The sequence below is a fragment of the Rhagoletis pomonella genome, unplaced genomic scaffold (assembly GCF_013731165.1).
Source record: "Rhagoletis pomonella isolate Grant_MI unplaced genomic scaffold, Rhpom_1.0 Rhpom_scaffold_00008, whole genome shotgun sequence".
Lineage (NCBI taxonomy): Eukaryota > Metazoa > Arthropoda > Insecta > Diptera > Tephritidae > Rhagoletis > Rhagoletis pomonella.
The window spans coordinates 20,385,594-20,402,986 of record NW_023458562.1 but is presented as its reverse complement, the minus strand read 5'-3'; the positions used below and the strand labels follow the sequence as shown (position 1 = coordinate 20,402,986).

The following is a 17,393-nucleotide window of genomic DNA, read 5'->3' as shown; positions in this document are numbered from 1 at the left end:
GAATTTCCCGTATATCGCATTATGATTATTCAATTGGTTCGTAAGATATACGTGATTAAGTGAAATCACTACATGTGTTTTAAAGCTGAATAACGGTAAATTGCAAATATCTCAAAAAGTTGTTCATAGAAAAAAAAGTTATCTCGATTTTCGTAATCATCGAGCAATTCTACATAGGAATTGGATAGTGGCATCCATAGAATATTTTTGCTGTAAACCAGTTAATACAACTTCATATTCTAACGAAGCTTTTAAGCTTTTTAAAGTCCTTCAACAGACTTCAGTTACTACCATAATTTATCTAAAATCTTATTTCAAGGGACTTAGCCACCCGCAATTGCGTAATCTCTAGTGATTTTATCGTAAAGGTCTCATATCCCGCTTTGTCCAAGGACAAATACAGTCGAGAGTATTACAAACATCGCAACACTCTACTGCCCGTGCGTTGGTTGGCGCCTGAATGTATCCAAGAGGATGATTACACCACAAAGAGTGATATCTTCGCATTTGCCGTTATTGTGTGGGAGCTATTCAGTCAAGCCACAAAATTACCCTTTGAAGAGCTGAGCAACGAAGAGGTTATACAACGAAGCCAAAATGGAAAATTGGAGTGGGCATGTGCGAATGGTACACCAGACAGTTTGAAGGAGATTTTGGTGAGTAATTTTTTTAAGTTTCTTTTTGCAAGGGAAGGCATTGATGGTAATTACATATGTTAAAATCTAATGAAAATGAATAAAATAAAATAAAATTTAGTTAGTTAAATTTTAATCAAATAAACTAAGTTAACACTAAAAACTAGGGCTGTGCGATTAATTGATTATTCAAAATTTTAATTAATCATAAAGTAAATAACTCAATTATTCGATTAATCGGAAATTATGATTACTCAAAAGTTCAGTTACTCGAGTAATCAAGATTTTGATTAACCAAAAACAAAAATATTTGAGTAATTTGCTTTATGATTAATCAACATTATGAATAAAATGAGTAATCAACATTTCAAAGTACTCTTTACATACATACATATAAAGCAGTTGAAGTTCCTTGATACTTTGAAAAATCGTATCTGTTTTCAAAAATTAAAATGAAATACATACATACATACATATTTTTTTCATATACAGAATATAAAAAAGAAAATAAGCATTTTCCAAAGCAACCTCTTTTAACGAGCAAAATTAATTTTTTTTGAGTAATCATATTTCAAGTAACTCGATTAAACATCGTTTTGAGTAATCAAAATCTTGATTACTCGAGTAATTGATTAACCGATTAACTGATTAACCAACTTGCTCGAGTAATCGAATAATCGCACAGCCCTACTAAAAACATAATCATATTCTAACATGCCTAAAAGATAGTCATGCGTAAAATTGACGCATGAGTTTAAACGAGCAATATTGTCTTATTTTAATGGTTAATTTCGAATCAACTAATATGAACTATATATTTCCATATTTATAAACAACAGTTGGCCTGCTGGAACTCAAACCCGAAAGAACGACCCTCATTCAGTCAACTCTGCTCTGCACTCAGTAAAGCAATGCAAAATGGTGATAAGTAAATATATATACATATATTTATGTATGTACGTTTTTCTACTTACTTTTTCTACTACTCCAATTATAAATATGTATGTACATACTAACAAAAGATTGGCATAAATTTGTAAGTCTTAACTGAGGGGTAATATAAATTGTGTTAAACACATCTTGAAAAGCAACTTAAAGCCTAAATTTTCGTAGAAATATTACGCGATAAATCTGCCAAAAAATTGCCATTTTTGTAAAAGAATTTAAAAACTATGATGCATACACATGTGTATGTATGTATGAACGTGTTGTATGTACATATTTTTGGCAACAGTAAATCTGTTCTATATTCTAATATATGCATATGTATGTACGGTTTGACAAACGCCTCTTTTAACATTATTAAAATAAAAGTGCATATTTTAAAATAAATGTTCACAAATAAATACGTACATATGTGTACCACTTGAAAACTAGGATTAATTGCAATCAGTGTTGCCACAAAGATTTTTAATTTTTTACCAAATTTTTTTTTACCACATAACTCAAAACCAAAAGATGAAACCAGCAAATGTATCGTTAAACGATAGATAAAATTTACTTTTACAATTTCATAAATGGGTCACATTCGTATTTAATCGCAAAATTGTAATTAGTCCTGTGAAGTTATTTTCTTTGACCATTGGTTCCCACAGGTAAAAATTATCCAAAACCCTGATTTGTGGGACTGTAGGGACTATGATCGAGCCGCCATATTGGGAAAAATGGGTTGTTTCCTTAAATTGCTATATTGCGAACTCATACTAAAAGTTCTGAGTTGTCAAGGCAAATTGTTACATTGAGGAGCCCTTTCAATTGTTGGCTTTCTTAAGGTGTAGACACATACATATGCAAGTACATAAGCAATTTTTTTTGTTATGTGCAATTGTAAACGTTCAATGTTATACATTTTTATAAGTAATAAGCTAGTATTAAAAACTTAAAAGAAAAGACTAACCTTGAAAAAAAAAAATAACAAAATTAAAAAAAAAATACCAAATTACCAAGCTCGTTCTAAAAAAGAAAAAAATTATCAGTTTTGATAAACCAAAGCGGCAACGCTGATTGCAATCTTCGATTTCCAAAAAGTTTTCAGGCAGTAGGGCACACGCACTTTTGTTTGTTGCGTTAGATAAATCTTCTTTTGAATGTATTAAATATGTATGTATATGAATTGTCTGTACATGCATATGTATGCACATATGTACATGTGTCGACAGATGGACATGGTAGTTCAAAAATTGTCAACGAATCATTTATTTAGTTATTAAATATATGCATACATACATAGTTTACTCAGAATTAAGGGGCTTTATATACTTAGTTACTAACTGTACATATATATAATATATCTGCGCATACATATTAGACGATTATTAAATTTTTAAACAATACTACGAAGGCAGACTTAACCAGCAAAGCGGAACTGACACTAAAATTCTTCGCAACAAAATTACTAGTCAAGTATTAAAGGTGTTGTTGTACATACCTAATAATATGCATCCCACTCTCCAGCAGAAATTTAGACATTACAAAAGGCCACTTGGAGAAAGCAGCAAAGAAGGTGAATGTAATAAAACAATCTGTGCCGTAGTGAAAAAAGCTTTACGATCGTCGTGCAAAAATGACGCCGTATGCGATCAAATACAAAAGGATGTGGAGGAAATGTCCTGTCTTTTTGTCGAAGTGTCCAGATATATTCACTTTACACTGATGAAACGATGGAAACAACGAAACTTTGAACCCATAAATTTTCTGGAATGTTATTACCATCTGATGGTAAAGAAAAAACCAAAATATGCAATAGACCAGGAATATAATATGCTGCGAAAAAACCTGAAGTTGTACGATAGTTCGTACCGATCGAGTTTATTTGTAGAAAACGCCAATAGATTTCTGCCTCTGTTCCATAACAATATTTGAATGTACGCATAAACTCAGCTCAGGAAATATTTCAAATTTGAGGATGACAAAAAAAATTTATATAATACACTGAGCTACCTTTTCGATGAAAATTCTACAAATATCGCAGAAGAAGCGTTACTTGAACGTACGCGTACCGATTTAAAATGGAACGGAAATAAACTACACGAAATAGAAAATGTCTTCTTATTTTGGTATTCCATCGACTTATTTTATAACCTGCAACAGTATAATGAAATCAAGGAAATAAAAAATGTTTTACTAATGCCCGGTTTACATCACGTCAGATACGATCGTACGCTTTCTACCAACTATTGTGTCGATTCAAATTTTTCAAATGACCATTTTCTTCCTTCGATAAAAGTGAATTTGGAAAATATTTTAGAATACCTTCAACGTGCACTTAAACGTTTTCTTCACTTCAAACCGATGGAGTGAGTGTTCGTATCATTTTGTATGAAAAAAAAAATGAAACTAAAGCGAAAAAAAAAGAACTGAAGGTAAAAGCAACCGATTATGAAGGTGATTTAATAAAAAAACGCGGAACGAAATACAAAAACAAAATTGGCCTAGATCCTGTGTTTCGGCTCATTTTAGCTGCCATCCAGAACAACGTTCCTGTGAATACGCCGATATAGGCGAGTACCTAATCGGTTACTAATCGCAGCTTTAGGACAACGCAAAGCAGATATCCTAATGGTTAACGAATTTGAACAACAAAACTTTGTGCAAAGTGTTTTAGCGTCAACCTGACATCAAAATCGCCACACAGATACCAATTTTGCCCAAGTTGCCGTACCTGTTGGAATCGAGATGGCAATGCTGGGAAAAACATACTATACCTGGGAGAATGTATAATCAACCAACATGAAAAACACGAGAATTTTCGAAAATAAGATGTTATTATTTCTGGCAACAGGTTAACTTTAACTAGTTACCTACAACATTTTTATTTTCAAAATTTCTTCCGTATTATATAGTGATTGGAAACCCTTTAAGTATTTCGGTCAGAGTTAACGTTATTATATTCCGTTCGGAGCTGGATTTAAATAAAGTGGAACCTCGAAGCATTACATAAATGCGCTCCCGTTCCGCTAAATTCAATAAATAATCGATTCTTTAAATTATTGCTTTCGTATTAAACTTTTATTCTTAAAAAACGGCGTATAAAGGTAAAGGTATTTGCCACTTGTCCACTTTTGTATGTTTGTATATCTGTTGAGAAATTAAATAAGTAAGTTTATAAAAAGTATTAATTTCTTTCGTATTTTTATTGAAAGAAATCTCTTAAATAAGTATGTATGTACAAATGTACTGCCCCGAGGGGCATGTTTGTAGGTGCACACATATGTATGCATGTATGTATATTAGTTTAAGTTCATTGAAAAACATTATTTTATAAAAAAAAATAATAATATATGCATACATACATACTTCAATAAAATGAGAATAAAATTAAATAGAAAACATCAAACTAACTGCTGGTATTTTTCATACAACAACTGATATGTTTTTATTTTATTTCTTTTAGGGCCATTTTCCAAAGAAACTTTAAAAATGCCTTATACAAAAAATTTCAAGTTCCTTGAGAAAACGGTCCTTAATTTCTCTATTTCTAGAAAGAACAGTTTCCGTTGAGAACATTGTTCGAAAACCCGCATTGATGAATTTTTTAGGTTTTCCAATTGAAAATAGTACTTACATATAGTACATAGATAGTTTTGCTACCAATATATTCGGCTTTGTGTAACACTAAAGCTAAAAAAATCGAATAGAAACGATGATTAAAAATTTTCGTTGTTTCAAGACAAAGCTTGTCAAAGCTAAACAACGCAATTATTTGCTCCCTTTTTCCACAAACAGAAATCCAACACAAACGAAGCCGTGCATACTGAATGTAAACATAAAGGATTTGAAATCAAACTGCTACTAATGGAATTGAATGCAACTTTTTACGTGTTCACATTCATGTGTAGATACATTCATATTTGCAAAAAAGGTGTTTTTGGCGACTGAAAAGACCAACAAATGGGTGGTGCGCCAAAGGCGAAATGTCCGTGTTTTAGGCTCTTTAGAGATTTTTCGTTTCATTTCTAGTCGTATTGTGCGATTTTGATATTCAGTTAGTAACATATGTCTATGTACATACATACAAATGTATATATGTAGGTATATATGTATGTACATATGTATATGTGTAGTATATGTGCATGTGTACATTAGTGCGGTTCAAAAGTGTAAAACCGCTTCACTCCAATTTCTTTGAGGAAAAGTCTGCTAAGTGCGCCCATGAATGCATTTGCTAATTTCTGCAAACTAAAGTTTCCGAAGTCTTACAAAATTTTTTAACGATTTTGTTTTGATGGCAAAAAAAGACACGCTGAAGTGTTTTTATGCGTCTCTTTTGGCGGTCAACTTTTGAGCTCGCGCCCTTTATTCCTGTCCAGGGACGATATGTACTTCGAAGAAAAATTTTATTTACGCTATTGATTTTTGCTTACACACTCACAATCGGCGTCAAATTTACATTGCATTTTCGGATCACCCTAAATCATATGCCTTGTATAAAAGCATACATGTGCACATTGTTGTGTATTTAACAGTTTTTTTTTGTTTCGAAAGTTCAAACTGACTACGGCCTCTAATGGAGTGAATGCGCCAGCTGCAAATGCAACTTGAATTTGAATTCGATATTGTATTTGTATTTGTCGCCTGTCTCGGGCTAGGCGTGTTATTTAACCAACACAGGCTTGAGATAACATTGAAATATTAAACTTTTGAAGTTTGATAGAATTTTAAAATTTTTTGGTATTAACTTTAAATTATTGCTTATGTTAAATTTAATTATGATGAGGCTAAAATTTCTTTGATTTTTAAGAAAGGTTAACTGGCTGGAAATACTAGGGATATATGCAATCTTCTTCTTCTTGATTGGCGCTATAATGCTTGTATACGTATTTACACGGACATATGTAGACATATCCAAAAATATAATGCCTTCCATCCAATTATAGTAACTATAAATTTTGACAAAAATTATCCAAGGTAGCTGTAGATAGCTTAAAATGGGAAATGCAAAATGGCAAAGCACTGGAACTGAGCTGAAGAGAACCTACGTAAGTATACACATAAACATTTAAGTTTTAGGTGTTGTCTGCATTTTGTATGGAAAAGGGTAAGCTGTTTGCCACAATTAACACTTTAGGTACTCGTACATGCATATACATGCATACATATGTAGTTACAAAGTAAACATGTTTGTGCAGCTAAAGTGACGGCGATAAGTGTCACTTTGCCTCTAATGTAAGTTTTTTTTATTTGGAAACATGTTGTGAGATGAGGATTTATAGGCCGTGAAAATGATAATCTATTGTCAGACTTGAATTGTTGGGAGTTTTCATCGTGCAAATAAAGAAAAAAACATTTTGTTCTCAAATTTTTAAGCTTTGGCCATCACTAATTTCCACAATTTCGAAATATGTAGTACTATCTAAAATTAAATCTATTTTCAAATAAACTGATAGCTCATTTATTGCAATCGCGACTTTTCTTGTGTCAAAATATGTCGAAAATATGACATAGTGTAAACCAGCCTTAAAGCTGAAGCTCCATAGCAGGTTTTTCAGGCCTTGCGGCTTTCGAAGTCGTTCAGGCTTTTTGCCGAAGAAACTATGTGCATAAAATCAATTTAGAGTTTGGCAAATTGCGAAATCTACATATGTATGTATGTAAATATTTATTTTTGTAATTTAACATGCAAACGTCCATTTTAAAATTTAATTTGTTTGAAAATCGATTCGCTAACGGCGCGTTTACATTGGACAATGCTGTCAAGACAATGAAGATATACGTATTAGTTGTCAAAAACGCATGCATGTAAAAGTGTGCATGTACTAGTGAAAAAGTGTGCATATATTGCTATTGTCATGACAGTATTGTCCGGTGTAAACCCTAAGTAAGTAATAAATATGTACATACATATCGCACACCGTCTTCAAAAGAGTCACAACTCAAAATTTGGCATTTTTTAAATTATGCGCTAAAAATGTACACAGAGCTTTTATTTGCCTTTCAGCAAAAGCTGGAGCAAATTTTTGTTATAATTTGTTTAAAGGTAAAGTCGCCCTTCCCCATATGATTAGCATGTCCTACGAAATAGCTTTTCGCATTTTCTGACGAACTTATTATTTTGAGTTGTGACTCTTTTGAAGACGGTATGCGATATGTACTAATATTTATCGTAAAAAATAATAGGTCCACCCTTACATACATATATATGTACATATTATTTATTTTCCTACAAATGCTACGAGGTCCCAAGCAACTTTTGCTCAGCAGCTTTTGTTCTCCATGCATTCAGTTTAACGTTGCATTTCTCACACAATTGCTCTATTTTATGCAGCTGTGCATAAATGAGTGGTGCATCATCCAAACAGAAAACATTCCCACCTCCAACTTGAACCTTAGCCAACATAAGCATATAACAAACTCCCACCCACCGTCGCCACTGTCATTGTCTCGTTTCGCGAATACGTCCTCATCAACAGCAGCAACCTGCGAAAAGCTGGCCTACCCACACAACTGCACACGGATTTCGCCTGCCAGCGTTACTGCATGGCTGACTTCGTCTTGAAGCATAGCAGCATGTCACTTCAGCCACAGTTGTCCCAAGAGTTGTACTCAAACTGGATGTAAACACGCCAATAAAAAAAAATTAAAAAACAAAAACAAAACCAGGAAAAAAGAATGGCTGCCAGCATTCATCTACTCATAGTATCACAGATTGTGGCAACGCATTAATTTACGTGCAGGCACTTCATTCAGCCCAGCACGAAATACAACAACACAAACAAGGCCAACAAACAGCAATAACTCCCGCACTGAGCAGCGCCTCCAGGTTGGTTGGTGCACATAATTTGCGCGCATACAAATTGCACTTAAATTGCAGCTGAAATGCTGCCACTGCACCTTCTATACAATTATGCAAACATATGTATGTATGTATGTACACATCTATGCATGTATGTACTTATGGTGTCTAGCATATGTATTTACGTACATACATATATACATAAATAAGTACATATCTTGCAGTACGTACATACATACATATATGTATTCGATTTGTGGTGGTTCCAGCTCGAAACTAGTCCATCTAAATCTTTATATACATTTTTTGGGCTGAAAGAAAGACTTGAGGCGCGATTTTTCACATTTTTTTTTCTACGAAATGTGTATTAAACATTTTTTACAAAATCTGCCCAAAAATTGTTGATCTGTAAGAAATTTCTGACTGCAGTAAACCCACCCGATGGTTGAAAGTTGCGCACAAAAATACAGAAAAATGAGTCCTGGCTGCTGGCAGTTGGGCGATACTTGGATTGCAAAAAGGTCGTACGACCGGTGTATTCTTGTCTTAAAAGCTTCAAGCGCGAATTTCTCGTGAAGTTTTTGTACAATTTTTATGAAAAATTGTGGGTCTATAGCAAATGTCTGGAGCTATCTTTTGAAGACCTAAAAATGTTTCTACAGCAAATCTTTATATACATTTTTTGGGCTGAAAGAAAGACTTGAGGCGCGATTTTTCAAATTTGTTTCTACAAAATCCGTATTAAAATTTTTTTACAAAATGTGCCTGAAAATTGTTGATCTGGAAGAAATTTCTGACTGTAGTAATTCTACCCGATGGTTGAAAGTTGCACATAAAAATTCAGAAAAATATGAAAATTGAGTCCTGGCTGACGGCAGTTGGGCGATACTTGGATTGCAAAAAGGGCGTACGACCGGTAAAAGCTTCAAGCGCAAGTTTCTCATAGTTTTTGTACAATTTTTATAAAAAATTGTGGGTCTATTGATCATGCCCATGGGCGTAGCCAGGCACGCCCCCCACGCCCCCCCCCCTAACTTTCAAATAGCATTACAAATGAATTTCAATAAACAATTTAAAATACAAACCTTAAGCAAATACTTCAAAGATGTATGATTTTTATAAATTAAAGAAGCAACTTTAAAATAACTCCCCCAAAAGGCCTTCTGAAGTACGTCCTATAAAAGCCCTTCTGGAAGGCCTTCCCCGGGTAGCGAAAGAAGAAGCCCTTCAATTTATGCCACTCCATATAAAAAATTAAGGAGAAAGGAATGTAGAGTGGAAGGCCTCTTGACTCAAAGGAAGGCATTTCGGAAGGGCTTTTAACTCCTGAAATTATCTACTGGGATTTAAACTTAGGTTAAATCGATTTCTATATAGTTTGACCGTTCAAAATTTATAATTTTATCAAGTTTAACAGCAGTGTTTCACTTTAAAGGATGAAGACCCCGAATATACATATGTAATTTCTGTATTTGTCGAATCCATACCACCTCATATCCTTAAGCCTTTTCAATTAAAATACAGTTAATCCTGTTAATTAATCAATTAATTAATTTGACGTTTGCGTAATTGGATTGCAATGGGGTATAATCGTTGTGCTGGGTATTCAGTTACAGTTACACGGCTATACTAAATCCCGACTCTTTCGTCCTCGTTCGCGCACTCTGGGCAACGTGAGCAACCAATGCGTGAGATGCGGTAACCAACCCTCCGTCAGCCACCAGAGGGATTCTCGATTGTCTCTTACGCCGACGACTGCTCGATCATGGCGACGGGGAATGGGATTCATGACCCGTGTTCGAAAGTAAACGGGTATCTCTCCGAACTTTCTCGCTTCTTCACTGCAAAGTGTCTAGCCCTCTCCCCTACGAAATCCTCTGCGACCCTGTTCACAACCTGGACGAAGGAGGTCAGGCTACCGCTGGGAATTCACGTCGATGACACACCAATTCCGACGGTGAATAACCCCAAAATACTCGGAGTATCATTCGACAGCCTGCTTTCCTTCTCTGCGCACGCAACCGCTATTGTCAATAAAGTACAGAGCCGCAACAAGGTCCTCAAGTCGCTAGCCGGCAGTACTTAGGGCAAAGACAAAGAAACGTTGCTGGCAACATACAAGGCAGTAGGCCGACCGGTTTTAAACTACGCAGCGCCAGTGTGGTCGCCGGGGACTAGTAGGACGCAGTGGACGAAGCTACAGACTGTACAGAACACCGCACTCAGGACAACGACAGGATGCCTCCTGATGTCGCCCGAACATCATCTCCACGACGAGGCACAAATGCTCCCCATAAAGGAGCACAACATAATGCTCTGCAAGCAGTTCCTGATCGGGAGCCACAGAAGTGGCCAACCAAACAGACAGCTGCTTGCAGAGGAGCCCTCGCCTAGGCACGTCAGGAGGCATCTATATGAACTGACGGACGAAGTCCAGAGGTTCATCAAGCAACCTCTGGACCCGTCAGCTTACCGACTGGCCCTGAACGGCATTCACAGGGAGTCAGTCTCGAGTTATGTAGACTCTAACCTGTGAATGCCGTTCTAGGCATACCGCCCCCGGACATACGACGAGACGGAGCTTCATCTGCCTCGGGAGACACGAACAACAATAGCCCAACTCCGCTCTGGCTACTGCAGCAGGTTAAACTCCTACCTAAGTAGATTGAATGAGGATGTGCCAAATGAGTGTCCGGCATGCGTAGAGCCCCTACATGACTCGAAACATCTCTTCGCATGCCCGGAAAACCCGACAACCCTAACGGCTTTGTCCTTGTGGACCAACCCAATAAAAGCTGCGCTCTTCCTAGGGCTGCCGTTAGTGGAACTTGACAACGACTGAGATACCAACCGATCTGGGCGGGGTTGTTGTAGCCGCTGCAACAACAACAACAACAACATGCGGTAACCAATCCCAGTGGAGCCTTGGGTCAGGACAGAAAAAGAAGGGGCTTCAGTGGGGCCACTCCGACTTCGGTTTAAGAGCTCAATGAAGTCTGCAGCGTCTGGTCACCAGTGGGTGCGGCAACAAGCGGGTGTCTTGTCTTGGAGCGAGCGGCTCGCAATATAAACGTGTATTCGGTAGCGAAGCCATGAGGCGGCTCTTTGGAGTATTCGAGATTTTGCGGAAGAACGGGCTTTTACGCGTTGGCGATGGCGAGTACCGCAAACGATGGAACGATGCTGTATGAGCTTTACAACGACGCACAGTGGTTCGGATAGCAGATCTAGCTGGACGAAAGTCAAATTTTTTTTTGTTTTTAAAAACTTAATGGTACTTGGAATACATTCCTGACAATACATTCAAATAGAAATTGCAATTATTAAAGCATTAACATATGAAAACACAAAAAAAAGGTAAGTCAATGCCGCCTATTTGAGAACTCTATTTTAAAAGCTGAAATTTAACTTAAAAGATTGCTAATTGCACTCACAGATTATTGCATAATTGCAAATTGACTTTATAAACAAAAAATTACACTTATTCCGCTATAGATTCAGTGGTTATAACGCAATTTACGTCCACACTGGTATAAGCAAATTTATTGATTAATTAAAAAAATAAATTAAAGAGTAGGAAAAGTAAAGGCCACCTTCGCAAATGCAGTGGGTAAGATCGATAACCAAGGGGGGTAGGGGTTGTGTTAAAACAGGAAAATACTTGGAGTTATAAAAACTTTGGTTATGTAAGAGTTAAAAAAATAGTAACTCGCGAATTTTCTGCTTTCTGAAATTAAAAAATTATACAACAGGCATAAAAATCTGTAAGCGCTGTTATACATTTTTTTCTGAAATTAAGAAGTGAGTTGTTTGACATTTGGAGAAGTGTTGCTGAAACTTCTAAAAGACAACAAGGTATCCGTGATTATGTGATTAGTAAATTGAAAGAAATATCTGATGAAAATGCTCGTTCCGAAGTAAATAAAGTAAATTAATTAAATGACTTTAGATTCGTAATCGGCAACCCAGAAAACCCCCAGATAGCCAGTTTCATAGAAATCTACCGTTTTATTTTCGTCCGCCATATTGGATCCGCCATTTTGAATTTTTGATAAGTGACTTCAGATTCGTAATCAGCGACCCAAAAATCCCCTAGGTAAGAAGTGGTGTAAAGATCCATCAACGAGTATTTGTTTAAATAGTTTCGTCCAGCTAGATTTGCGATCCGAACCACTGTGCGACGTGGACATAGTGCAGCGAATTCAAACAGCGGCTCCGCTGGCTTGGCCATGTCGTTCGAATGGACTCCGACGCTCCAGCTCTAAAAGTATTCAACTCCGAATCCGCTGGTGGTAGCAGAGGAAGAGGGAGGCCCCCGCTGCGTTGGAAAGACCAAGTGGAGAAGGACTTCGCTTCACTTGGCGTTTCCAATTGGCATCAGTTGGCACATAAGAGAAACGACTGGCGTGCTTTGTTGAACTCGGCCAAAATCGCACAGCCAGTTACAGCGCCAAATAAGAATAATTCTTTAACAAAACCCATATAAACCCAAGTTTAAGACTTTGTAGAAAACTAAAAAAAAAATCATCAAATTTAACTTCAAACGGGTTTATAGCCCGTTCTATTTTAGTGTAATGCAGTGACAAAAAATTATCGTTGCTTTGTTTGATCTTTTTGTCCTAGGTGTTTCGGTTTTCTTCTATATAAAAATAAAATGTGTTCGTTAATTCGGTAAAAAAAAAACTAAAAAATCTACGGTGATTTTTAGCCACTTGAACCTTGCACATTAATAGGTCGAAATTGAATAGGTGTTGATGTAAAACTGTACTAAAAAAATAATAATCTGGAAAAAATTAATGAACACAAGTGGCAAATATATCACTTTGAAATTGGGGTGCTAATAATATAACCGATACTGTACATTCAGTATGTTAGTGGAAAGCCAGCCTCATCTAAACCGTGGAAACCCGAATGAAACCCCCCGATTAGAAGTCTCAGATTATTTAGTCTACTAAATTGTCGTCCTATGTAGCTATATCAAAAATCACCGGCTTCTTCCCTCAGCCATGAGCTTCATCATACCGACGTTCTGCTGTACACCATTAAAATTTTTGTAAGACTAAATTAAACATTTCTTTTTTGTCGCCGGACACATTTATTTTAAAGAATTAGGCGCTGGAACATTTGTCTTTGATATTGTTGGAAATTATATGAATTACATGTAATAAAAATATATATGTATATGAATAATCAAATAATACAAATTTATGCATGTGATGCTGTTTGAAATTTGTTTCTTCCAGAAACTTTTCAAATCAGTTAGGCGAACTTTGTTTCTTTATATATATGCATCTGGATGTACATATACGCTTTATGCAAATGTATGTACGTATGCTTCATAATTTATCAGCAAATATTCCGTTCAACTTAACCCATTTTTCTTTTGTTTTATTTTGGGACCTTCTAAAATAAACGCAGCTTTGCATGCCAAATGTTTTTTATTTTTGTATTTTACTTTGATTTCACCAGCTAAAGTTGAATATATGTAAGTATGTGTGTATTTAATTGATTTAACTTTTTGGTTATAATATTTTTGTTATTTAAATTTGTTTACTTGATTTTGACATTTTATCTCTTAATTTGCACACCAAAAACTAATTTGGATAAACACATACGAAAATATGGTTAGCAACTGTCTCATACGTATTTACATATGTGTTTATTCGTGTGCACTTGGAAATATTCGCAATTCAATTTTGAATTTTACTAATTTTACTTTTGATAAAAATGTATATTTTTAATTCAGTTTTTTTTGTTTTTATTCTGTATGCATACTGTTTTTCTGGTTCGAGTTTTTGTATAAATTTTGCAATTTTTTTGTTTTTTTTTTAATATGTTTAGGTTTTTTTATGTTCTGTTTATCAGCAAATGTGTCTGATTTTCTATTTTTTTTCTTTTTATAATTTTATTTGTTTAAAGTAGCAAAAAATCATTAAACTTTTTCGCCCTCTTCAACTTTCACTTACTTTTACACGCAAATTCTATCCGCAGATTGTTGCTAGTTTGCTTACTTCTTCAGCGAGTGCAATGCAGCTACCTTTGAGTTCATGCACATTTTTACGGGTTTCAACCGCACACGGAATTTTTTCAATTTTTCAATGCTTTTGCAATTTTTTTGTTAGTCTTTTCTTTTATATATTATTTTTCTTTTCCTAAGCTTGTCACTCTAATAAATTATGGATTCCACTAAATTTATACGATTTCAAAGTATTAAACTCGCTTGCCTTATGATCTTTTTTTACTTTCTTTCTCAAAAAATGCATACTTCGTGTAAATGACAAAAACAAATTTTTATTCAAGTGAAAAATATGAAAATTTGTTTGCAATGCTTATTTGAGTTGGGTTAAGTTGTTGTTGCGTGTTTATAATGGGTAATTAAAAGAAGTTAGAATTCGAATTCAATCTTGAGTTTTAGAATCCGTTCGTGGCCTAGCTTCGATGGTTTCAGCTTTGAATAATTTATAACAAGGAATTTCCATGTTCAATTTTTCTGCGAGCGGCCTTTTGTGTTCTTGTTTTGAATTTTCTTTCTGTTCCCCTTTTGGCTTCGACCGAATTTCTAGTGGATTTTCTTATATTTTCAGGGTTATATTCAGAAATGATGCGCTCGGAGCCTTTAAAATAACTCGAGAATCTCGCCGAATGTTAAATATTGAATGTAAAAATATCTGCATTTTGATTGGTTGAATTGAAAAGATATTAAACTGAAATTAGGAGCGAAAAAGTGTAAGAATTAATTATGTGGAAAAATTATAAAAGTTGAAGGTTGGCTAATCGATTTTTAACAAATGTTACAAAGGTGTTACGATCTTGGAATGGTTCTCATTATCCATGAATAAAAAATCTGCACCCCACTTTCACACGAAATCGGAATCGAATGAGTGGCATTATTTTTTACTTTTTGTTCAATTTTGTTTTGAGCTAAAAGTGTGTAACTAATATTTGATGTTGTGTTTTAGCAATAGTCAATTTTTAAAGTTATTGAACTTTTTCTCGTTCGTTTGAAATTGTATGAATTTTCTTAGAAGTTTTTCTTCACTTGCGCACTTAGTTAGTTGGCTCAGTGACGCGATGGACTTGTAGCACAGCAACGGCCTCCTCAACTTTGGCTTTCAAAGCATCTTGATCTTCCAGCATGTGCAACAGCTCAGAGTTTTCAATCTCCAGTAACATACCGGTGATCTTGCCGGCCATCAAAGGATGCATGCGCTCGATCATTGGATACAAACGTTCTCCCAAAATTTGCTTTTGTTCCTGTGGCTTGGCATTGGCTAGCAAAGAAGCAATCAACTTTTCTTGACCTGAAATATTAAAAAATCATATTCACGCATTAATTTATTTCCCTTCGACGCCTTTTCATGAGGTAAATCAAAGTAACTCACCCTTTTGGTGCAGTGGCTGCACTTGAGGCTGTTGCTGAACGGGCTGTGGAGGTGGATTACGCATGTTAGCTGTATACTTGTAGTTGGCAGCGCGTTGTTGAGCTCCGCCCGCGGCAATTGGAGCTCCAGCCATTTGGATATTGCCCGCGGCAACGGCTTGTTGGCCAGTGATAGCGCGAGCGCCGGTATTGCGCATTGTGTTGGCAGCGGCAGCTGCTGCATGTGCGCCCTGGACTGCTTGAGGCTGGCCTCGTGCTGCTGCTGCTGCCGGGCGGAACTGAGCAGTGCCGGTGGCAGCCATGGCGGCGGCGTTTTGGAAGCCACCAGCAGCGGCTGCTGCAGCTCCGGCTTGTGCAACGCCTTGTACACCAGCGGCAGGGCGCACCTGTGGTGCCCACCTCGGTGTGTTCCGAATGGGTTGGGTGACTTGTGGACCAAAGAAGCGCTGTCCTGGCGCCATGGTAGGTACGAAGAATCCTCCTGCAGCATTGGGTTGGAAGATCTGTCCCAGTTGTTGCATGCGCATGCCAGACATGTGACGCATGTATTGCGATGCCAGATGTGCTTTTCTGTCCTCCTTGCGTTGAGCTAAGGCAACATACAGTGGCTTCGATCCAACTACCCGTCCATTTAGTTCAGTTACGGCGCAGGTTGCTTCATTTGGCGAAATAAAGCAAACGAAGCCGAATCCCTTTGAACGGCCCTCTTCATCTGTCATGACCTTTGCAGATGTAATGGTGCCGAACATTGAGAACTCCTTGCGCAGACGTTCATCGTCAATGCTGTCGTCCAAGTTTTTAACATATAAATTGACGCCATAGACAGATTCTTGACGTTTCTTCTTCAGTTCTTCAAACTTGCGTTTAAGTTCCTGCTGGCGTTCAGCCTTTTTCTGAGCACGTGCAACATATAAAACTTTACCATCGCCCATGTCTTTGCCGTTCAGTGCATCGACAGCTGCTTCAGCTGCCTCGGTGGTCTCGTAAGCGACAAATCCAAAGCCCTTGCTTTTGCCGTCTTCTTTGAGCATGACCTAAAAGCGAAAATAAATAGATTGGATGGTGAATTCAACCCTGAATACTAGATTTGTTATCAATAGGTTTTTTCGTATTCGAAAATCGTTATACTTTCACGTACTTTGTTTTTGATATTTTTCGCTTTGAGAACGAAATCTCGGAAGTCAAGTTACTCTCAAGTAACTGGAGAATACATAAACACACCTATTTAAATGGCATCATTTGGATGGATTTTTATGCTGAATTTCCACTGGGCTTTGACAGCAAAAAAAATTTAAAAAAATTTTACTGGTGTTATTACATATAATATAGTCATTAAGTTTCTTTCAACATAACACTTTTTAAATGGCTTAAAATATTTAAGTGCCCAGTAGAAATTCGGGCAATAGCGTAGAAAAAATGTAATATGATAAATCTAAATATTATTGGGATTCGTCGACTTTTGTCGATTGCATTGGATATCAATCGTCGTTTCTATCACAGCCGTAAATCTTAATCGTTTGACAAGTGAACCAAACGACCAATGGGTAATAAGCTGTGTGTTTCTCTTTTTTCTCTTACTAATATAGTAAATATAGCCCAATTAACGAGTAACTTGTGAATCGTCGACTTTTGGCGATTGCATTGG

General features: G+C 36.3%; 2 protein-coding genes across 4 annotated transcripts in view; one reads left to right on the top strand and one right to left on the bottom strand.

The window, feature by feature from the left end:
* LOC118744349 (tyrosine-protein kinase-like otk) overlaps positions 1-2,519 on the top strand; it is a 36,532-nt gene extending 34,013 nt beyond the window's left edge. For both annotated transcript variants that reach the window (XM_036477291.1, XM_036477293.1), the window contains exons 8-9: positions 320-656; positions 1,475-2,519. In XM_036477291.1, coding sequence (XP_036333184.1) covers positions 320-656; positions 1,475-1,567 — 430 coding nt within the window. In that variant the 3' untranslated portion in view covers positions 1,568-2,519. The remainder of the gene's footprint in view (positions 1-319; positions 657-1,474) is intronic.
* An 11,049-nt stretch (positions 2,520-13,568) lies between these two features.
* Positions 13,569-17,393, bottom strand: part of LOC118744348 (polyadenylate-binding protein) — an 11,547-nt gene continuing 7,722 nt past the window's right edge. For both annotated transcript variants that reach the window (XM_036477289.1, XM_036477290.1), the window contains exons 4-5: positions 15,750-16,782; positions 13,569-15,668 (exon numbers count right to left, since the gene is read on the bottom strand). In XM_036477289.1, coding sequence (XP_036333182.1) covers positions 15,415-15,668; positions 15,750-16,782 — 1,287 coding nt within the window. In that variant the 3' untranslated portion in view covers positions 13,569-15,414. The remainder of the gene's footprint in view (positions 15,669-15,749; positions 16,783-17,393) is intronic.